We start from the raw sequence: 24,253 nt of genomic DNA on the forward strand, positions 1-24,253 counted from the left end.
AGCAGCTCTGAGGACCCCTTTCCACAGTCACAGATCACGCCAGCCCCTACAGCCACGGATTTTTCTAGGCACAGACTTCCCTGGTCCTCCAGCTCCCGCAAAACGCGCGTTCCTCTCTCCCGCCGGGACCAGAGACCTCACCTTATCCCAGGCGAAATCTGACCTTTCCGTGGTGGAGTGTAGAGCTTCTCTGAACCCGTGTGCTTGCGCCAGTTGGGGAGCGTTGTTCTGGGGCTCGCAGCTGTTCCTGGGGTGCCGCAGTTGTGGATTCTCAGGCTTCAGATAAGCTCCACTTTCCGGATCAAGATGGCGCAGACCTCACATACTATAATCTTAATGTAATATCTCTCTGATGAATAAATTATAATTTCTGAAGTCTGACCCTTTGGAAATTTGAAAAAACACACATAACAAATCATTAGAAGAGATGAGCCTGATTTGACCTTAACCAGTTTTTTATTTGATCACACTGCAGGAGATTTTCATTTCCCTAGTAATGTTGTTCATTTTATTAGAACGTATTTTTGAGAGCTATCTTGGTGTTATTGGCATATTGTTTCCTGCCATGAGCCTACAAATTCACTTTCATGGGTAAATGCCTAGTTCTTGGCCCCCAGGCTAGCAGTGCACCTGTATTGAGGTGGAGTCATAAATGGGCCAGTCCTGAATTCCACTCAAGGAAGCTTTGGTAGCTTGTTTCTCCAACTGGAAACTTTCTGGCTCAACTTGGCATTTTGTGTCTCCATTCCTTCCATTTTTGTTCCTTTGGTCCATTCCATTATTCTCTCCAGTTAGTAAATCTTTTGAAGATATGATATTTGCTTGAGGAGACTTTCATTTCCTGTGAGGCAGAAAAAAAGAGAACATGGTTGGCAGCAGGAGAAATTAAAGATAGTGCCAATGATATTAATGATGACAATAATGAACAAAGCCAATATTTATCTTACCATGTACCAGGCACAGTGTTCACAAATGTATGTCTAAATTATCTTACTAAATTATCTGACAGCAAGGCTTTAAGGTAAAAGTAATTTTAGCTAACATATTTTATGTGGTGGTCAGTATTTAAATCCTTTACATGATTTATTTAAGTTGGTTTAATTTAGTGGGGCATAATGGCTGAAGTCTAAACATTTTTAACAATTTAAATACTGCATATACTATATAGTTGTCAAAATCTACTGTGAGTCCATTTAATTATTAGGGCAATTTTATAAAGGAATTACTATTGTCAAGTCTGTTAAATAAATATGGAAATGAGTTACAGAGATGAGAGAATTATCCAAGGTCAAAATACTGGTGAGTGGCAAAACCAGCATTTACACTCAGGTCCTTTTTACATCAGATTTTATGAATAGTTGCACTTTATGATCCTGCTCTGTAATAAAAATAAAAATGAAAATGCCAAAGAGTGAGTATTGAGTGCCTCTCAGTTACTGTGGAAAACAAACCTGTATAATATAAAAATCAGACAGATGCACTTCATCCTTTCAGCTAGAATTGCTGTGGGCAATATTTAAACATCAAAACACTCCTTTGCTGAAGGAGTGGGGAAGAGGTCATGAGGGGAAGGAAGGTTTTTCTTTATTCTTTTCACTATTAATGTTATTGAATGAATCTTTGACTGAGGTTTCACTTTTTTTGGGGGGGAGCTAAGTTGATGATCTTTTCATTTGCTTTTTGGGGGTCGGGGTTATGTATTTCCTGGCTCAGTCTACATATTTGGCAGGGACATTCCCACATTTTGGTATGTTATCATTTTGTGATACATTTCATTTACAGGATTACGACCAGGCCTGACAGACTAGTATCCTAAGAAGCTCTTGAAGGATTCCTGGTGTGTGTGTGTGTGTGTGTGTGTGTGTGTGTGTGTGTGTGTGCGCGCGCGCGCGCGCACGCATGTTGTGTGTTCCTGTAGATAGCAGGTTAATTCTATCAGCTTCCAATAGTTATTTATTTTAAATATAAAATTATATTTGAAAATACAGAGAATTAACTTCAAATTTGTGGATTAGAAAAAAAGGACACTGCTTTAGTATGTCTTGTGTCCTCAGTGTTCCCAGAGGGAAATAAAGAGTCTGAACTAGATGATATCTTAAGTACCTTTTCATACTAACACCTGCCATCGAATGAAATCAGAATAGATTATGACAGCTCTAGTGCATACAGCCTTTAAATTAAAAAAATCATTTAGATTTCAGCCACTAAATTCCACTAAATTAAACTAATATAGAACTTTGTTGAAAGGAACTGTAAGTTAATACATTTGTTCGTAGGTGAAAATTGGCTGGCATGCACAGTCATTAGCAGTGGTTGATAGTGTTTTGGGATGTAATGTGGAAAGAATAGAAAGCTGTTTTGGAATGCCTTTGAAGTTTTTTCTTTCAGTTCTAAACATCTGAAATTCTTTAGAATTTTTATAGCCAAAAAGCCCATAATTTTTGCTGGGTGGTAAATGACACGGTTAACAATTATGGAGTTTCAGGGTACCTGTAAATCAGACTTCAAAAAGGGAACCCTGTAAGTTGAAAAGAATAATTCACAGGTAACTCAAAATTCCCTATCTTTAAAGGCTACTTTCAATATGAGAAAAAAAATGACATAAATGATAAGATTAAGCAAATTACATTGTTTTCAAAATTTTAATTGGAACCTTATGCTCCAACATGATTCCAATGGTTTAAAATAAGAAAGGAAGAAAGTCATGTTACTGAGCACACCCAATATGCCAAGCATGAGTGTAAGGAGCTTGAAATATTAGGAAAGCCAAGGAGTAGTATAATTAGAAGAAGGTTCACTGAGCTCATCTGTAGTGCTAAAATGTGCCAGTGTAGCTTAGGGTCATATGACGTGCCTCTGGATCTGGGGAAACAGCTATGACACCCAGGGCCTTGGACAAAGAGCTTCACAATCTGGGAGATACAGCCAGAGCTTCAAGAAAAGCTTGTGATCTAGCCTCATCATGTCAAAAAGTTGTCCAGGGTCAATGCTAATCAGCAAATACCCTTATAACAGAACTAGAGGCCCGGTGCATGAAATTTGTGCAGGGTGGGGGTGTCCCTCTGCCCAGCCTGCATCCTCTCCAATCTGGGACCCCTCGAGGGATGTCCGACTGCCCGTTTAGGCCCGATCCTACTGGGCAGTCAGACATCCCTCTCACAATCCAGGACTGCTGGCTCCCAACTGCTCGCCTGCCTGCCTTCCTGATTGCCCCTAACCACTTCTGCCTGCCAGCCTGATCACCCCTTAACCACTCCCCTGCCAGCCTGATTGATGCCTAACTGCTCCCCTGCCAGCCTGTTTGCCCCTAACTGCCCTCCCCTGCCAGCCTGGTCACCCCTAACTGCCCTCCCCCGCAGGCCTGGTCACCCCCAATTGCCCTCCCTTGCAGGCCTGGTCCCTCCCAACTGCCCTCCCCTGCTGGCCATCTTGTGGAGGCCATCTTGTGTCCACATGGGGGCAGCCATCTTTGACCACATGGGGGCGGCCATCTTGTGTGTTGGAGTGATGGTCAGTTTGCATATTACTCTTTTATTAGATAGGATATGAACAGAGCTCTGAAGCACAAGGTTGTCTAAACAGTTTGGAAAGGATTCAAAGAGAAAAGTTGATATTCATTCATCCATTCATCAAGCTCTTATCTACAATGCATAAGAGCATAGTAGGAAAGACATACTGGTCATAAGAAAGTATAGGTAAGGTTTGTGGTTTTTCAGAGAAGGAGGAGAGTAGGGGCATCAGGGAAAATATCATTGAAGAGATGGCCTTTGATCTGGAAAGAATGGATCTGTTGTCAGTGGAAATTAGGTTCTTACATGGGCTTGTGAGGAAAGAATTAATGGACCCACGCACAGGAGATTGTGGTGTGGCAAGATAATTTATTTGTGATGCAAAATCAGAGGAGTTCCCCTTCTGCATTCCCAAATGTCCCATCTTCTTCCATCCTGCCATGGAAAAGTTCAACCTTGTCTTCATCAAGGCCAAGACAAAACCCAGAGTTTGTTTCCTATTATAGCTTAGTCCTCTGGAGCCCATTTGGTCTACTGCTGGCCCCAATAGCTGCTAGACGGTATGGTTGAGTTCTCCTGGGTGAGCCAACGGGTGAGTGTCACAGGGTGGGCAATAGAGAGCATGTGAATACACGGGGTGAGTGCAGGTTACCATGAGAGTGAGAGAGAGAGGGGAGAGGAGAAGAGAGGAGAGCAGAGGAGAGGAGAGAGGAGAAAAGAGAAGAGAAGAGAAGAGGAGGGAGAGAGAGAGAGAGAGAGAGAGAGAGAGAGAGAGAGAGAGAGAAGGGAAGGGAAAGGAAGGGAAGGGAAGGGAAGGGAAGGGAAGGGAAGGGAAGGGAAGGAAAGGGAAGGGAAGGGAAGAGAAGAGAGAAAGAAAGAAAAAGAAGAAATTCTTTATTTTGCCTGGTTTATATTATCTTGGGCTTGAGAAAAACCAGGAGCTTTTTCAAAATAACCAATCAACCTCTGAAGCTTCGGAGGGCTTCTGATGGGTCCATCCCCCTGACCAATGATCCCTTTCCCAGGTTAGACTGACAGGCGTTTATGGTCAAGCACCTCCCCGGTGCCATTTTCACTTCTGTTGCACAAGTTTTTACCTCCCCATGCTCTCCTTCACTCCCCACAATCCTGTAGGGGAGGGCAGCTGCTTCCCACATGGTGGAAGGGAGGATTAAGCTTTAGCTTCCAGGTGAAGCAAACATCCTCATGCTCCCCAGCTGACCATGCTTAACAATGTCTAACTCCCCTTGCTTCCTTCTTATCATTACTTACCTCAGCAAGGTAACCATAGCTGCTAGACAGTCTCAAAGTCTGCAGAAGTTATTATCCTTCCTGAGAAGTATAAGGCTCCTTATTTGGTGGTGGTCTCCAGGATGCATTTTCTCTTCCTCTCTACTTGTGATATACAGTGCCACCAGGAAAGAGGGCTTTTTGTGAACCAAACAGGTGGTAGGGAGGGTTGGTGAGAGGTGTTGGAAATTGGCGGGAATGGGAAGAAGTCTGGGGGGACATCAGGTATACAGCTACTCTGTAAAAGGTCCCAGCTGATTCTGATACGGTCTCCTTAGGTGGGCATGTCTCTCTTTCACTCACTCGGAAATCATACTAGTAGATGACATGAGACATTAGGACGTCAAAACTAAGTGCAGTTTTTTCTGGGAATATTTAGTAACGAGGAAACTAAAACTTATGAGGAAGCAGTACCTTGTCATAAAAAGGGATATGTAAAATATGAGCAAAGAATATGCAGGTGTATGTATGGGAGGGGTGAAAAGACTTTCCTTCTACCCTCCTGGGTTTGATAGCTGGGTCTATGAAAGAAAGTGACAATAAGTAGATTAACAGGAGAGAAAGATAACTAACTTTATTAATTTTAAATTTTACTTGCATGGGGCATCACACACACAAAAAAGTGCAAACATCCAAAGAAGCAGTGAGATTTGGAGCTTATATAAAAGAGCTTCTATAATAGAGGAAGGGTAGGGAATACACATACACACATACATATATGAAAACCGTGGTTTAGGAACTGTGATAGAATAAAAATCCCTCAAGGTAAACACTTTTCAAAAGGTTGTCCTTTAAACTTAACTGAATTTTAAGTGTAATTCTAATTTTATATATATTAAAATTAACAATTAATTATTTTGTGCAGATTGACCATGTATTAGGCACTTAAGTGTAATATATATAGTTTCATTTAAAAAGCACAAAAACCCCATGAGGTAATCATAACTATTATCACTTCTTTGCAGCTAAGGAAATAGAAGCTTAAATATTTCAAATAACTTTCCAAAAAATAATGCATCTTGTTAGAAGAGGAGCTGCGATTCTAACCAAAATAGGCCATTTCAGAGATTTCATGCTGTTTATACCAGAGAGGGATTAATTTAAAGGTACATAAAAGTGACATTTAATCACTTGAACTAAACATTTCATGTGATGCAGGTCAGGTAAACATTTAAGATACTATAAGATATTCTGAGGAAAGCATTGCTAACCATTTTACTTTTTAATTAATTTATTGATGCTTTTATATTAAAGTGTTAATTTAATAATAAAAGCTGAGATGATATAAATATGATGCCATGACTATCATTTAAATTCAAATTAATTGAAAAACATACTTGTATTTTTATCTGGCATATTTGCATTTTAAGTAGGATTACACATGAACTTTTATCTTGCACATTAACATTTTAAATAGTGATAAATATTGAATATTCATGGCCCAGCATGCTATCACTTCTACTATAACTAATTGCCTAACAAGCTTAGATGAAATTTTGTTTTGATGCTAAAGGCCCTTGACCACATTGAAAATTTTAAAATATCAAGTCATGATTGAGGGTTTAAGAAAATACTCTTAAGAGGCAAGTAAAGTTTTATGCCAGCAAACTAATCTTTAAACCAGCCCAAGTTTCCATTTGCACTGCAATAATGGAAAAAACAATATTGGGCAGGAATGAAACAGGAAATGTTTAAATTATTATTGCCATAAGCAGAAACTAACCTAACTAATGATATTAAAGCTATATAGTATTTCGCCTCTCAATATTGCCAAAACAGTTGGAATATATTCTTGTGCTATGGATTTTTCCTCTCTTGTATAGTTTTCTCACTGAAGCTAATTTGATTTTTATTGGTGCAAAATATTTTCCTTTAAACTCCCAGATCAACTCCCTAAAACAATATTTATAGGTTTCAATTCTCCTGAAGGGAATCACCAACATTCATGGACCTTAGAAAAAATAATCTTGCTTAGAAACAAAACAATGTCATTTGAGTCTATGTCAGATGGGTAATGGAATGTTTATTTTGAGAAGATAGCTTAGGGCAAACTATTTACTCGAAGTGCTTTTATACTGTTGTTTTTATACCAATAAAAAGCAGGTTTTAGGCCATTCTATCAACCTTGTTGAGATTTTAATATTTAGAAGGAAGTTCCTTTATATTTCCTCATTGTCATTTGCAAATATTCATATTCCTATATCTTCAGTAAATGGTCTTAAGAAGTTAAACGCCATTGTTTTTAGTCTGTGTTAGCCTTAAGTGCTAAGAAAAATACAATCACTTTCCAGCATACATAAACTCATTTAATCACACTGAAATCTCAACCATCACATTATGCATTTCCAAACACAATTATAGTGTGGCCCAACATAGTCTAAAATTCCATTTTCCACAGCCAATAAAAACAATTTTTGGCTCAGATCCAAAGTATGCCAAGTTTAACTTGTGTATCTCAAGACTGTTTTAGCATACTAAACCCCAAAGGGTTAGCTATCTTTTCCATTCTTTTTTTCCTTGTTCTATTCAAAAAGGAGAATAAGAGTACTAAATTAAATACTAAGACATTCTCTAGGAAAGAAATAGTTATATAAATTACATTTGCATGTATGTATATGTGGATAGATGATAGGTAGCTAAACCCTTTTTTTTTTAGTACAGAATGGTATATAGAAGTCAAGGTCTTGGTGCTAAGTATGCCCATTTCTACTGAACTGTCATGGCTTACAGGCCTTCTGAGTGAACAGAACAAGGGAATAAGAGATTTCACCCCAAAACTTATAGGTAGCATTTTGCAAAAGTATGCTATAGGTATGTATTTAGTCATTGCCAACCTACTTTATATAAGGCAGTGTTAATGAAATTTATGAAATACAGAGATGAGTGATTTCCTCAATGCAAAATGGGGTAGATAAGTTATAGTTGATGGTGTACCAAAAGAAGTAAAAGAGCTATTGCAATGAAGCTGTAAATGCCTTGGAAGTGGAAGTGAGAGTGCTCAACAGTGAGAGAAGGAATGTCTATCTATCTCAGACTTGTTCCCAGGAAAGGCTTTCAGAAACAAGAGAGTTATCCACACTGAGGGTTGAATGGTAAGCAGGAAATAACTGGGGAATGAATTTGAAGAAACTGTAAATTTCTGAAGACAGAACATTATGATCTGGGTAAACTAAGAGTAATACAATATAGCTGAATGCTGCATTGTATGTCTATGTGGTAGATGAGTGACTGGGGAGATTTTGAGAGATATATTAAAATTTATAATATATATGATATATGAAACTTTAATATTATGTTAAATTTACATTAAAATTATATTTAAGAGTTTAATCATCTTGAGGGCATTTGGGAGCCATTGAAAGAGTTTAAGCAAATGGGAATTTTACCTTTAAACAGTTTTATTTAACTCATTGTCAGAGGTAATATATATATACATAAGTACTATCCAAGACAGAAGGTTTTATATGTCTTAGAAAAGTCAGAGGAACAATGTTCTATGAGTCAAGAATTGGAAGATCATTTTCACTTGAATAGCTTACGGAAACCTCTGTGAAGAGAGAACATTTTGGTTGGGCTTCCAACTCAGCCAGGGTTGTAGATTACTCATTTTATTTATAACTGGTTGTTTGATCTTTAAATCATTGTGAACATAAACTATGCACATGTAATCTTCCAAAGTTTTCAACCTTGCCTCTGAAAAATGGTATCATGATAGTTTTGATATAGCAAATTTTATTATAAAATTTATTGTAAGGTACAAAACTTAAAGATAATGCCCATTTCCACATTAAAATTAAAACTCAATTATACATTGACTTTTCAATGTCTATTATTTCAATATAATTTCAAATTTAAAGTTGTAACAAACTTTTAAGAAACACTTTTTATTTTAACATAATTTTAAAGTTAAAGAAAAATAGTGAAAAGAACTCTAAGCACAATTGTTTATGTTTTACTCCATTTATCATTCTCTCACTCTCTCTATCCATATATCTGTAATTAAACATGCACATATATATTATTATTTATAAGTACAATAAAGTTAAATGCGTATTGTACTTATTTATTTATTAAATATAATTGTATTGATTTCAGAGAGGGAGAGAGAAATAGAAACATCAATGATGAAAGAGAACCATTGATCGGCTGCCTCCTGCATGCCCCACACTGGGGATCAAGCCCGCAATCTAGGCATGTTCCCTGACAGGGAATTGAATTGTGACCTACTGGTTCATAGGTCGACACTCAACCACTGAGCCATGCTGGCTGGGCTAGATACTGTTAATTTATTTCCCAAAAGAGTATTATTTTTACCTGAATTATCTTTATTTAATGATGGAAAAATATGTCAAGTATTTTTTTTGCATGAATAAAGGCACAAATAGGCATTTACTAGAATTAAATGGGAATATATATACCTACATATAGTTAGAAAGAACAGATAGCTGAATATATGGTATGCTTTATAAGGCACCTATAACTAAATAGCATCTAATCAATTTATCATAATTACTTTTAACTTTAGAGTTTCTGATCATTATATCCTGGAATATAGTAGCAGATATTTATCATCTGCTAATACATGAGCAGATTTGATTTCTTTGTCAGGTTATCTGGCTCACAATATCATTTTAAAACAGCGGAGCATAACAGTTAAGTATTTATAAATATCAGGATGAGAAGAAAACGCATAGAACACTGTCTCTAGATGGTTGCTGTAGTTTAAGACTTGAATATCCAGAAATTAAAATGGAAAAACTGGGATCTTGGAAGTGAAACCTATAAGAAAGATGAAGAGACAAGAGATAGACTGTGGCTTCTATAAATAAAAATAACCATGAAAAAGGTTATCCAAGTGAATGCCAAGCTGAAGAAGACATAGGCAACTTTGTCCTGATCCTTTTTTAGATTCGTATCTCTGTTGAGTTCCCACACATGTCTCCCAAAAGAAAACATTCCTTGGACATTTGAAATCAAGGCATTAAATTAGGAAAACAAACCAAAGCAAACCAAAACCAAAACCAAAACATTTTCTTGAAGCAAACTGTTGTCATGTAAACAGATAGTCTTCTTCCTGCAACCCCAAATATTTACCCAGTTAACCTGTATCTCCCCTTTATATTTATTTCCATAGGCAGCATTAACTGAAGTGAGTTTGGTCTACCTACTCAGAAAAATTCCCAATCTCTATGATTTCCTTGGTTTCAGAACTTTTGTCTTACCGACCATATAATTGTTCCAGCACAGAAATTGCTTTCATCAGGTCACTGGTGGCTTCCATATTGCCAGCATTAATGAAAACATTTCTGTTATTTTTCTTCTTAATTGTTTTGCCCCTTTAACCAGTGACACCTTTCTCCTAATATTCTTTTCACTTTTGTTGTAGTACAAACTTTCTCTCCTGACTCTCCAATCTCTCAGACATCTTCACTGGATACTATTCCCTGCTCAAACCAACTCTGAGCAATACCATCCACATTCAAAGTTTTATATTTATGTAGTAACTAGAGGCCTGGTGCATGCAATTTGTGCATGGGTAGGGTCCCTAGGTCTGGCCGGTGATCAGGGCCAATCTGTGGGGCGACTGGTGGGCGATCAGGGGGGCCCCCGCTGGCACCCACCTTGGCCAACCTGGCACTGCCTGCTTGCCAGCCCCACCCCCTGCCACAGCTGCCGGTTGCCTCCCTCTGCGGGGTGACTGGTGGGATAATCGGGGAGCCCCTGCTGGCACCTGCCTTGGCTGGCCTGGGGCCTGTGGGCTGCGGGCAGCTCCTGCATTGAGCATCTGCCCCCTGGTGGTCAGTGCATGTCATAGCGACCAGTCATTTAGTTGGTCGTTCTGCTGTTTGGTCAATTTGCATACTAGGCTTTTATTATATAGGAGGATAGGATACCTCCCCTCCCTGAGACACAAACTATCTCTATAACTGACTTCTTTCTTTTCTCCCATAATTTGAAAACCTAATTGCCGCCATAACCGGTTTGGCTCAGTGGATAGAGCGTCGGCCTGCGGACTGAAGGGTCCCGGGTTCGATTCCGGTCAAGGGCATGTACCTTGGTTGCAGGCACATCCCCAGTGGGAGTTGTGCAGGAGGCAGCTGATCGATGTTTCTCTCCCATCGATGTTTCTAACTTTCTATCCTTTCCCCTTCCTCTCTGTAAAAAAATCAATAAAATATATTTAAAAAAAAAAAAGAAAGAAAGAAAACCTAATTGCCCATGAAACATCTCCACTTGGGCCATCCTTTGTTGCTGCAAACTCATTGTGCCCCACCAATGACCTTTTGATCACACTTTTAAAAACAATTTTATTATTATTATTATTTTTTATTATCTAGGTCTTCCGAGATGGTGGTGGTGATATACCATCCACCTAGATATGAAACCAGAAATGAAAGTGTTGTCTCAATCCTTTTCTTTTTATTCAGTATATCCAATTTTTCACTAAGCCCTATGCTTTATATGTGTTAGTACCTTGAATAGCCTCTCTCTTTTCTAATTAATGACTTTGCCTTGCTTCAGGCCACTTTCATCTTTCTCCAAGATTACTCTAACAGATCATTTACTGATATTCCTGCACCAAGACTTACTCTTTTAAAAAATATATATATTTTTGTTGATTTCAGAGAGGAAGGGAGAGGGATAGAAAGATAGAAACATCAATGATGAGAATCATTGATTGGCTGCCTCTTGAATGCCCCCTACTGGGGGGGGGGCTATCGAGCCAGCAACCCAGGCATGTGCCCTTGGCCAAATCAAACCTGGGACCCTTTAGTCCACAGGCTGGTGCTCTATCCACACAGCCAAACCAGCTAGGGTAAGACTTATTCTTTTAAAAAATATCTTCCACACTTTTATCAGTGAGATCTTCCAAAACTGCAAATATGAAGGTGCCATTTCCCTGACTGTAGCTACCAGTGATTATTCATTGCCTAATGGGCAGAGCCTAAGCTCACCGTATGGCACATATGATTTGGCCTTTGTCAAATTTTCCAGCTTTATCTCCTGCCGCTCTCCTCACTCATATCAAGGTGACTTCCAGTTCCTGAACACTATGGTATTTCATGCTTTTGTGTTATTTCCATCTTCCTTTGACTGGACTTTCTCAACTTATTCTTTTCAGCAAACAATTTGCCCTGGTGAACTTCTAATCACTGGATAAACCTTGTTTAAACAGAATAATTTCCTCTATGAGTCTTCTTTTTCTCTCCCTCTGAACTTCTTTTGTTTCTCTTTATTTATTTTATAATTCCACTTATTGAATTGTATTAAAATTACTTTTAAAAGTAGATTATTTATTTCCTTTTATACTTGAGCTTCTTCAGGAGAGGGCCTGTGTCTTAATAATCTTTGTACTCTGAACGCCTGGTATATTCTTTGTCATACTGACCAGTGAAATTAAGTCATGTTATGTTTAAAGGTAATATATAAGGCAAAATTTTATCTAGTATATTTCCCCATTGAATATGCATTAGCAATGGCTACATTTGATACCAAACATCACTCCTCAATAAGTCCAATGCAGCCAATTTCCCCTTCATTGTTGGAACAGATTGTTGTTTCTTTGTTTTTATACCTGGTAAAGAAGTTAGTATAAGAAAAGCCTCTATCTCTAAACACAGGCAACATTGAACAAGATGAAATTCTCATGTTATAAGAAGTTCTTGGGGATGGAGAGCAAGTGAACAGCAGACTCACTTCCTCCAGCTCAAGGGGTAAGCCATTTTTGAGAGGAAAAGCAAGAATAATTCTACAGTGGTTGGGAGGGTGAATAACTTGACCTTGAAGGTCTGTGATTCTATTTATAACAAATAAGTCATTACCTCAAGGTAAAAAAATATTGAAACAATCTATATATTCAAAACAGCAGGAATGTTGTATTTGCAGAACAACTGAGGAAAGTGAGTTCAGAATCTTCACACATTTAAGAAGGTTGGAATCAATAATGACATTTGGAGCCCATCATTGGAAAAAAAAATCGTTTATGAAACAGGAGCAAAAGAAGAAAGTGCAAATAAAAGCATAAAATGATTGTGAGGAACAGAGGAAGGGAATTGAAGTGAATTATATTAGATGGCCCCAGTCTTGGGTGGCACTAGCATTTTACTTCATGAGCTATGGGGGAAAGCAGAAGTGGGCTCAGATCCTTGCTTTGTAATTTCCAGTTGTTCAATACTAGCTGTCTCTAAAATAGAGATACTAATTGTTGTCAGGAGAATTCAATGTAATGGGTTTGTGGAGTACTCAGCTGTGCCCCTCACATAGTACCTGCTCAGTAAATGGCAGCAGTTACCAATATTATCCGTGTAGTGGAATATAGGAGCTAGGTAATCTCATAGGCAACTCTGAGCTTTACAAGTCCATCCAGCCGTCTTTTCTGTGAAGATGAATATTTCATAATGTGATTTTAAAAGGGGATAGGCAATTATAATTAATAAACTATTTTTTAATGGCATGGGTTTCTGTGGATATGATTTTAAAGAGGGAATTATAGTATAGACACACACCTCAGTGCTGGAGATCCATTCTGTATTTTGGAGATATAACCTCAGCTTCATTTACATATTTATTCTGACATGATTTTTTTCTGGGGTTTCTCAGCAATGTTTTAACCAAAAATTTTGTTTATCCCCTTTTATTTGATAAAGATTATACAGCAAACAAGTGGTAAAGTTTAAAGTGTCCATATTTCATTTTCTGCTTTTTTTTTCTTTTTGGTTCACTGATCTGTAAATGGGTGAGTCTTCTATTGTGAGAATTATCTAAATCAATGTGTCTCTGAAATCAAGTTTGAATTGTTGTTAGAACTCAACCTAATTCAAATGATCATAGAATTATATTTTTTAAAATATAGTCCATCAGGATGCCTTTTTCCTTAAGGCTGCTATTAAAACTAAGATTATGATCACAGAGAGGCAGTGTTAGTAAGACCAAGATGTTTGTATCAAATAGAACTGAATTCAAATCCTAGTATGTATAAACTTTGACAAATTACAGAATTTTTCTCTGGTCTGGTTACATTGAATGTGACTTGAAGGTAAGAGGACCTACCTTCCAAGTGTGTTATGTAAAATTAACTGAAATATAAACTATTGTACCTAACATGTAGCAAATGACTAATAAATACATGTCAACTCTCTTGCTCCAACACCTTCCACTGGGCCAGCTGGAGAAAAGAAAAGATGAGGGAAGATTGCCATTGACCTCAGAGAGGGGATGGAAGTTTATAATGTTAAAAAAGGTGCAGAATTTCTAAAACAGACTGATTTCCAATATTCTGTTAGGGATTGGGCCTTGTGTCAGATGATGCAGTAGATAACGTGTCTGGTGTTGGGCTTGGGAAAACGTTCACTGGTCGGTTTAAATCCTGTATAGAATTTAAACTTAGAGTTTAACTAAATGAATGTACAAATTATGGTAACTATTGCATATGATAGAAGAGTTGATGTGAATGATATATTTATATGAAAAATAAGATAGTAACAAGAAGAATAAGCTTAGAGTGGGAAGAATAGATCAATCATTTCAAAGGATATGGAGTGGGGAAAAGTCAGTAGATGCAGAAAAAAAAGCTGAAGCTAAAATGAGGCATGAATGGATGTAAGGGCACAAATAAATGTGGTCTGTATTTATTATTTCTGCTAATAACTCATTTTTGTTTTAAAAAGGTAACGGGGTAGTGACTCATTTCTATACACGAGTCATTAAGCAGAACCTCTTACCCATACTACCGAGCTTGGCAAACTGAGTAGCTGCTTCTATTCAAAGGCAGTGTGAGTCATGATTATCTCTATCGCTGTCTAATTCTAAAAGCTCAGAGAGTCAATAGGTTAGCCTTTAGGAATTTTCCATTTACTGACATTGATTCGATTCATTTTTGATGGTAGTTCTGCACATTTATTCATAGGCATTACTGGAAGCTTAAGAAAGACTTAAAAAAGAACAACAAAACCAACTACTAATTGAATTTAGAGTCATGTTGAAACCAAGCTTAAAATATGGAAGAAAGCTGGTAAGGATGACTCAGTGCTGAAGCTAAGTTAATGATTTAGTGATGGGATTCAGAGCTGGGATTCAGAGCTGGGTTTCAGAGCTGCAGAGAAACTAAATGAGTCTCAGCATGCAACTAAGTACCTTTGGACAACTCTCCACTGACTAAAGAATTGTGAATAAGAACATTTTTGGCATGTTTTGGGAATAATGGAAACCTCTGAACCACATTCCTTTTTCTCCCCCTTTTTATTGAATTTATTGTGGTGACACTGGTTAACAAAATCATACAGGTTTTCAGGTGCACAGTTCCATAACATATCATCTGTACACTGTATTGTGTGTTCACCACCCCAAGCCAAGTCTCACCATTTATCACCCCTATACCCTCCTCCACTCTCCCATATCCCTCACCTCCCCCCTGAAATCCCCACACTGTGGTCTGTGTCCATGAGTTTTTTCCTTTTTTCTCAATCCATCCACAACCCCCAGCCCCCTTAGCCCCGCTGTCTCCCACCCCGACCACTGTCAGCCTGCTCTCCACGGGTCTATCTCTGTTTTGCTCGATAGTTTATTTTGTTCATTAGATTCCACATATGAGTGAAATCTTATGGTACTTGTCTTTCTCTGACTGGCTTATTTCACTCAGCATAATGCTCTCCAGATCCATCCATGCTGTTGCAAAGGGTAAGATCTCCTTCCTTAAAAAAAACCTGCGATGTCATATTGATTACTTTTTCCAACCACGACCTCTCTCATGTGATAATGTGAGCCTGTAACTCTGCAGGCTAATGTGGCAGGCACCACAGCACACTGCTTCAGCCACGGTGTGCCCTCCGAAACGTGTTGTTGCCTGGTGCTCAGGGCTGATGCACTCGGCTTGCCCTTCCTCTTAGCCTGCTTACTGAATACCTATTCATCCTTCAAGCCCTTGTTCAACCATCTCTTTCTTAGTCCTCTGACTTCGGAAATTTTATATTAAGGAGGTCTCTTTTTGCAATGTTTACTTAACTACCCACTATGCAAAAGTCATTTCCTTTTATAGTAGATTTGTATGTTGCTCAATTACCCTGTTCAATTGAGCTGTGATGGGTGGGTGTTTGGCTAAGAGAATCTGTTTTAAATGATTTCCTTTGTTGTTATTGTTGATGTTTTCACAGAATGTCACCCTCATTCCAAGGAAGTTGTTTGCCAGCACTGATGGCTGTCAGAACTTGTAGGAGTGTTAATTGGAGCCAATCAAACTTTAACTGACCTGCTTCTACACTTCAGTGACAAAGAGGAATGTCTCCTACTTTGTGCAGTAAAAAGCTCAACTCTGATACAAGGCTGAAGAGTTAGCCAGTTTAGGGAACAATTTTTCATTGCTATTTAAAGCTATAAACCCAGTCGTTTTTATTCATTCACTTAAGAAAATAAAAATTCTGTTGTATTTTATTATTGAATAAGCGGCAAATAAACTTTAAGGCTGACACATAAGACAAGATAACCTAGTTTAAAATAACTTACTGGGTAGAATTCGCTTTTTGCCTGTAAGGTAGAAAAGATTTTTGATCAAATTGAGAACCATTTAACAAGTGATTCTCAGTTGCATTGTCAGTTTTAATATTCCCATTGTACTTATCCTCAGATATGTAGAATTCTTTTTTTTTTTAAATATATTTTATTGATTTTTTACAGAGAGGAAGGAAGAAGGATAGATAGTCAGAAACATCGATGAGAGAGAAACATCGATCAGCTGCCTCCTGCACACCTCCTACTGGGGATGTACCCGCAACCAAGTTACATGCCCTTGACCGGAATCGAACCCGGGACCTTTCAGTCCGCAGGCTGACGCTCTATCCACTGAGCCAAACCGGTTTTGGCTAGAATTCTTGATTTGAAGTGCAATGATAAATATTTCAAGATGAAGCACGTACATAAGTATTAGAAAATGTTTGGAAACATTGCAAGATATTAGTGAGAATCTATTTTTAGGTTTTTACAGACAAACATATGAGGAAAAATATATTTTCAGTATAATTTGACTAGGTTTATTTTTAATGTAGTCAAGAAGAGATAGATGTTCTGATCTTTTCCTCAGTTACTGCATTCAGCAGAATGGGTTTTTTCACTAACTGAACAAATACATTTGTAAATAAATTACACCTGATTATAATATTTGCTCTGAGGGAGACGATCACAGTGCTGTAGGTATATGAAATTCAGATGGAGTTGTTAGGGGACTCACTTCACTTGGGAGGTGAAACTGTAGCCGAAGCCTGAGAAATGAGCAACAGGAAAAGCATTTTAGATTAGAGGGAACAGTATATTCAGAAGTGGCAAAAAAGACTGTGAAGTATTTGAGGAACAAAATACCAGCATGTCTAGTGAGGAATGAGCCTAATAGTCAGGGTTTTGAGATAGGGGTACAGGAAGGTGAGAACCAGATAAGGCAGCATGTTAATATTGTGTATAGTTTACTCACTATGTACCCACTGAAAAAAATGAGTAAGAGGCTTCATAAAATAATCGGAATAATGTGCTTTTTTCTTCTTCTCCATTTTGATGAATATGAACTTACCTTTTCCCAGTCAGCCAGAGGCATCCACCTGCTTCATGCATGGCAGGGTGTAAGATTAATGTCATCATAGATAAAAGTAAAGACAAATAAGAAGCGTGGCTTTGCATACCTAAATAAAACCTTGAGCTCCTAGTGAGACCATATTTCTGAAGGCCACACTTTGTGTACATAAAAAAGTGTTTCCCAAATTCCTGAAGCTCTACCTAACTTACATGATCCAGGCTCGTAGATTTGACTATTGAGTTTAATAAACTATAAAGGGTACCCAGGAGATACAGAGTAGATGGGGAAAGCATACCTCTTCTGCCGTGGTAAAGTATAGAAAAAGGGATCCCAGATAAAAGGTACTTTATGCCAAAAATGGACAAAGTTTTTTGACCTCTTACCTCTGAGCTGAAATTCCAAAGTTAGGGAGCATGTTTGGTTGAAAGTATAAGCTTAAAGCAGAGGATTTTCCCAGTGATTTAGGGAGTTAGCTACAGCAGAATAAAAATGGTGGTATGGTGTGGCCAGTCCCAAGCCTTCTTCAGTGCCTATGTGGGATGGAGGGCACAAGAAGTCCTGCTTGGCTAGTGGGGAATTCAGAAGTCAGCTGATATGGGGCTAGTATATCTGTCATGACCCTACCATGCCCATGGCAAGGGGTTAGGGGAGTCAAAAGGTTAACAGCCTTGGTGGAGAGCCAGATGAAAGATGTGACTAAGACTTAAAGTGTCCTGCAGCATCAGTGAAGGCTAAGGTTGGGCTCCATCAGAAAGGGATGATCACAGTTCCCAGACTGAGCCAACTGAACACATCAGGCACAGATTTCAGCAGTAGATGTGTACAGGGAGCCAAATGACCAAAAGACAAGGGACATTGTTGCAGAGACCAGAGAAAACAAAGAAGAGAGAAGGTACCTGCAAGGTTGGGCTTGAGGCCAGCTCTCTTTTGCCACTACAGAGTCATAGAAGCCCACCTTCTTATAAACTCAGACGCCTTCTTGAAGAAAAACAAACAGTAATTTGGAGGAAACATGAGAGACTGAACAATTATCAGATATGACTGAGATTTTAGAAAAAGAATACACAAAAAGATGATGTGGGCATGTGAGGGAGGAAAAGTTTTACTTCTATACTTTTAGGTTCCTTAGCTGGTCTAATAATCAAATTAACATAAAACAGAATAACAGGAGAGAACAAATGTAATTTTGCACATATGGGGACTATGTAAGAATATGAAACCTATAGGTAGTCAGGCAAATGAAGCCTATATGCCAGTCCTGATCTAAAGAGTAGGGGGTAGGAGCCCTAGGGCTTCAAAAAAGAGAAAAACAATTCACAGGAATATGGCATGAGCAAATGTTTCATAAACAAATGTCTGGCATGCCATGCAGAGACAATGGGACACAGAGAGGACTTTAACCAACCAGGCTCCTTTGCCTACTACATCTGGCTCATATTCTTTGTAGTTATCTCTGGTGATAGATCTCTTCCAGGAATAGGCTCTCTACTAAATTATTTTTAGGCAGTTAAAGGGGATGTAAGCAGAAAAAATTCTGAATCTTTTGCTCTTTAAAAAGAGTCAACCTAAAAGAATCCTCATGCCAAGAAGACACATTTTAGGGGGGCAAAATTTGCTCCCCTACAATAACTTTGGTCATGTGGTCATCCATTCAATAAATTACGATTGGGTGTCTCTTACGCACAGGGAATACAACAGACACTAATCCCTGTCTTGCTGTAGCTTTCATTCCAGTGAGAGTAGTTCCAAGTTGAAGCTGTAGGGGGAAAACAGCTTAGTTAGAAAAAATAAAGTTCTACAATTTATTTTCACATCTGAATAGTAACTTGCTATATTTTTAGTCTCACAACAGTGAGGCTAAAATGTATTCTGGTGGTATGGGTGACCTTGTTGTGGTTAAGAAAAACTAAAACGACTGCAGAGTTTATTCTTGCTTGGACACTAAATTTAAATAACTTGACATTTTTTCATGGTGCCAGTCATAAAGTCATAAAAATTCAGAGCTGAAAAGGATCTTAGAGGTCATTTGGCCCAACATCTGAGTTTGATTTTTAAGGAAATAAATGGGCAGAGAGTTGAAAATTGCTGCTAGATCTGGGATTTAATTGTTTGTTCCTTGTCATTAGTCCAGGGCTCTTTGTAATAGAACAGAATTTCCATTCAGATCTTAGAAATATTCATTGATTATTTCACCTCCATATAAGTAGGCCCTTTCTAAGGCTGGCTTTGGGGACATAACCTACAATGAAATGATATTTAAGTAGGGTTGAGGATTAGAAGAATAGATACTCATTAGAGTGTCTAGTTGCTTCTCCTTCTTCATGGAATAGGAAATATAGTCCAGAAAGAGCCCAAGTGACCTTGGTAGCATGCTGCCCGACAACATGACAACCTGTTAAGTAGGGGTAAAAGCTTAGGCTCAGGAGGGAGACATCTGGGTTCAAATTCTAGCTTCACCACTTATCAACCAACTTTGTAATCACTTGTGAAACGTGTAGCAGAAAATTTGTTTAAAAATGGAGAAAATACTGAAGGTTGTGAATGACTAACTTTGAAAGGATAGATCAGATTTAAGTTATCTTTTAAACAATGCTACTCTCATTCATGTATATGTAGTGGTTTCTGGCCCAGTGATAAAAGGATAGACTTATGGTTGGTCCATCAGAAATAGTTCACACCCTGCCATTCATCTCATGGTAGAGTTGACTAAGTAGTGTTTCACTTTACTGATGCAATATGTATAGCTATGTAAAAAAATTATGGCAATGCCTATATTTTACAGTTTTGGGTTTCATCAAGGTACTTTCTGGGAGAGTATTACGTGCACGTCATCTTTCACATATAATGTGTCCAAAAAAAAAAAAAGATTGAGAACTACTGAACTAGAGTTTAGGTGTAGGAGAGTCTCTAATCATACACAGGGCTTGCTCTTCTCTTGGTGAAAGGTGGAGAGGCAAGAGAGAAAGAAGCAAACATGTTTACAAATTTTAAAATTATATCATATGTATATAATGATAAAACCTAAAATACTATCTGATTCTATTTTTTTTGTATTTTCTTCTCACTTCTCCACTTAATTTAAAACCCATTTAAATTATAACCTGTGGTATTGTATTTAGTGACATAATATTGGAACAAAAGAGCATACACTTTGTCTCAGACATATTTGCCTAGACTTAATGTGGTAAAATGATAGCTTGTACAGTCATTTTTCAGTTCTTGGGCTGGCATAATATTACATGATTTTTACACCTTTGCATGTATTTTTGGCACTTATCCTATATAATAAAAGGGTAATATGCAAATAGACTTGAAAGGCAGAACAACTGAACAACCAATCAAAGCGTAATATGCTAATGATATGCTAAGGATGCTCAACTGCTTCCTATGACATGCACTGACCATCAGGGGGCAGACAGTCAACTGGTCGACCAGTCGCTATGACATGCACTGACCACTAGGGGGCAGATGCTCCAACCAGTAGGTTAGCTTGCTGCTGGGGTCTGGCTGATCAGGACTGAGCGAGATGGGATGGACATGCCCTGGAGCCCTCCCACAGTCCCTCCCTGGCCCAATCGTGCACCGGTGGGGTCCCTCAGCCTGGCCTGTGCCCTCTCACAATCTGGGACCCCTCGGGGGATGTTGGAGAGCCGGTTTCAGCCTGATCCCGCAGGCCACTCCCTTTGGGAGGGCGCCAGACGCAGGGCTCATGGCTGGCAATTAATTGGGTGTGAGCCCACGGCAGGTACAGTGGGCCGGGGTGAGTGGGAGCGGCAGGTAGGAGCTGCAGGCAGCGTTGGACTACAGTTTCGGCCTGATCCCTGCAGGCAACCCAGAGGGACCCCACCTGTGCACAAATTCTGTAAATTTAAGGAATATATTTTTATAATTTAAGTAACATTGGTGATATTCTTTCATTTTATTGAATACTATATTACAGTTGAATAAGGCAAACTTTTTCTCAATATTAAATTTAAATGGTCTTTGAGAGAAAGTTAATAAAAACATTTTGGAAATGTGTTTTTTTCTTTGTGTCAACTGAATATTTAACATACTGGTATTTTCTCATGGCTCTTTAGGTTCTAAGATTGGGTTTAAATACAGTGCTTGTTGTAAATGGGAATTTAAGCTTTCTACCTTAAGTCTTAAGAGCAAAAAGAATATAAACCTAATGTAATCAAAGATGTTATGGATTTCCTGTAATTAATTGAGGTTCTGCAGCTGATAATTAGGCCTCTGAACCTCAAGTTGGATTGCTTAGTTTCTTGTCATTTGAACTGTACCTTGGTTAGATGTTTACTAGTATTTGTCTTGAGTTCCTTCTATCATACTAATGAAGAAAGCATCTCACTTTTCTAATTCAAAAGTAGACAAAATGAAAGTTAATTTAAAAAAATTGATGGGCTTATTATTCTCTTGGCTTGTCCCTCCCTCAGGGGTATCTATGCTAACTTAACAGTAATATAGATAAACCATGAGTCCAGCAATTGAATGCCAGCCATAAATGCAAAGCTGCTTTCAGGAGACCTGTGGAGCATGTTATTACTAATATACCTTATTATACAAAGAGAGCTAAAGCATATGGTTATAACAAAGCATCTGCCCCAAAGTTCTGAGTATCAGTTTGCATATAGATGGTCTTCAGATTTAACATCAGTATCCCACACATGTCAATCTCTGATTGGATGCTTATTGATGGTGAAGAGAACATTAATTTAGACATCATTATGTAAATATGGAATATCTACATAAATATAATATAATATAAAGTTGTCTTCTATTTTATTTATAACTTTCTTATTTATAACTTTGTATAATGTGTTTTTAAAAAATATCAGTCATCTTTATCTTTATGCTAGTTCCTTTGCAAGAAGTAAACTAACCATATTTTGAAATAGTACTTTAGTACCATTAAAGCTTGAAAGGAAGATAAAATTCAATTAATATTATAACTTCATTTTACAAACAAGAAAACTGGGGCTCAAATAGGTCAAGAAATTTTCCCACAATGGCCCAGTATGTTCATGATGGAACTAGGACTGGAACCCATTTATTTTATTTTTAGTTCAGAGATCTCTCAGGCCGATTTCATTAGAAAAATGAAAGAAAGGTATATATTAGAACTGCTAAAATGTGATTTTTATTAACTTTATTTAATATTTTGGTAATTTTTTCTCCTCCTTTCTCTTTCTTCTGGGAGAGAAGTTCTTGTTTCTGTGGGATTATTTAGAGAGTACTAACTACAGATTGAGATCCTATTGATCATATCCCCCCTCCATGACATTTGGTTCTTATTTTTATGAATCACTTAACTAAAGGTATGTGTGTTTCTCAGGTGTTTCGCCATTTATTACATGTATAATTTAAAAAAAACGTTTAGTCATGCTTTGAGATGGTTTATTTTATTACATACCAAACCTTTGGCCTGGAGTCTCCTGACACTATTGATTGAGTAGAAATTTTGTTAGTGATTCAAATACAGGACTGTCTCCAAAATAAGTTATATTAAAATATGACGATTTGCCTTATCTGTAACTAGAACAAGAGTTCCTGCAGTGTGAGACTATGTCTTCCAAATAAAACATTTTTAATGTCATTTATTTTCAGCTGTCCACAGCTCTCTCTCATATCTACTTTCTTTTTATTTTTATAAATTCAAATTTGATCATATAATGTAAAAACCTTAGGTTCCTAGGGAGTTTGGGGGACTTAAAAAAAAGTTTGTGTGTATATGTGTGTTTTTCCATATCTTTTTTTGTAGTGTCCCCTCTTAGCTGGAAAGCCACATTTGAGTACAATTATCTGGGTACAATGTCACTGTTAGAATTGAGCAATTTGTGTGTGTTTTTTTAAACTTTTGCAGCTCTGGCCAGCTTCACATGGCCTTCTATCAGTTGAAATGGCATCCTCTGACTTCAGCCAAGTGTAGGTTATTAGGTTACGAATGCCAAAAATGATGAGTCGTGCCATACTTTATGCAGTGTTAGTAAAGGCAAGATTGTAAAATAATTATCATCTCTTTTGAAGCAGAGCCAGCCACACAGCCTGAGCCCTTCTTTCTTCATTAATTTGTATACAGTCCTTATTTTGACAGAACAAACTTTCGGAGGGTACTCACATGGGACTGCTGAACCAGCTGTACAACTTTTATTTTGAAGAAAAAAGTTGAGCCTCAGAACAGGCTGTTTTAAAGACAGGGAGGGACTTAGCTTTTCGGAGCTTGACCAGCTTGTGGAAGGAGTGCTCTCATGGCTGCGATAACGTAGGGGGCTCCTACCTGGGTGCCACTGGGGTCGGAAGTTTTCTGTTTGTTTTGCTCTGTTTCCGAGGGTTCCGTGCACTCCTCTTGCCTGTATCAGAGTGACTCTCGGTGGTTTTTGCACACCCTGCTCGGTGGGGGAGTGCCCCGACGTGCCTGTCTTATGTGGCCTCTATGGACACACTGCTCAGCTGGCAGAGAGCAGGGAAGTTTTCTCCCAGCACCCAAAAAGAGAAAGAGGAAACTGCTTTCCCCTCTGGCTCCTTGCAGCACAGTAGATCAGGATAAGCTTCCACATCCCCTCCCTGGATTTCTGGAGTGGTTTCCAGGAAGAAGTTAAACATTCACCTTTAAATGGATGACCATGTCACAATCAGGAAGAAACATCTCCAAAGACCCATCTTTAGGTAAGTAATGCCACATCCCAGGTGGCTCAGGGCTATCAGGAGAAATTATTTTTCTCCTTCGTTTTTAACTTGGGAATTCTGGCACTAAGCTACCGCAAAGCAATAGAGTGTGTCTAAAGTGTAACTTCATGCATACCAAAGGAGTCCTTCTATTTTCTTAAACTCTGTGGACAAGCTCTTATCAACTCAAAATGTATTTAAAAACATATTAGCTATTCAAGCACATGAGAAA

The 24,253-nt window shown here is 38.2% G+C and overlaps 1 protein-coding gene and 1 long non-coding RNA gene across 4 annotated transcripts in view; one reads left to right on the plus strand and one right to left on the minus strand.

Moving 5' to 3' along the window:
* Window positions 1–24,253, plus strand: part of PDE1A (phosphodiesterase 1A) — a 368,837-nt gene that overhangs the window by 133,188 nt on the left and 211,396 nt on the right. The window contains exon 1 of one of the 3 annotated variants that reach the window (XM_080668897.1): window positions 23,233–24,021. The exons of the other annotated variants lie outside the window; for them this stretch is intronic. Coding sequence (XP_080525023.1) covers window positions 23,969–24,021 — 53 coding nt within the window. The 5' untranslated portion in view covers window positions 23,233–23,968. Of the gene's footprint in view, window positions 1–23,232; window positions 24,022–24,253 lie in introns of those variants that run through there. 3 annotated transcript variants of the gene reach the window in all.
* LOC308248675 lies at window positions 421–23,890 on the minus strand. The gene is made up of 3 exons (XR_013960634.1): window positions 23,633–23,890; window positions 4,782–5,320; window positions 421–841 (listed from the first exon to the last, which is right to left on the minus strand). It is a non-coding gene; the product is annotated as an uncharacterized lncRNA (long non-coding RNA).

This window comes from Plecotus auritus (genome assembly GCF_963455305.1).
Source record: "Plecotus auritus genome assembly, chromosome: 5".
In the NCBI taxonomy this organism is placed as follows: Eukaryota; Metazoa; Chordata; class Mammalia; order Chiroptera; family Vespertilionidae; genus Plecotus; species Plecotus auritus.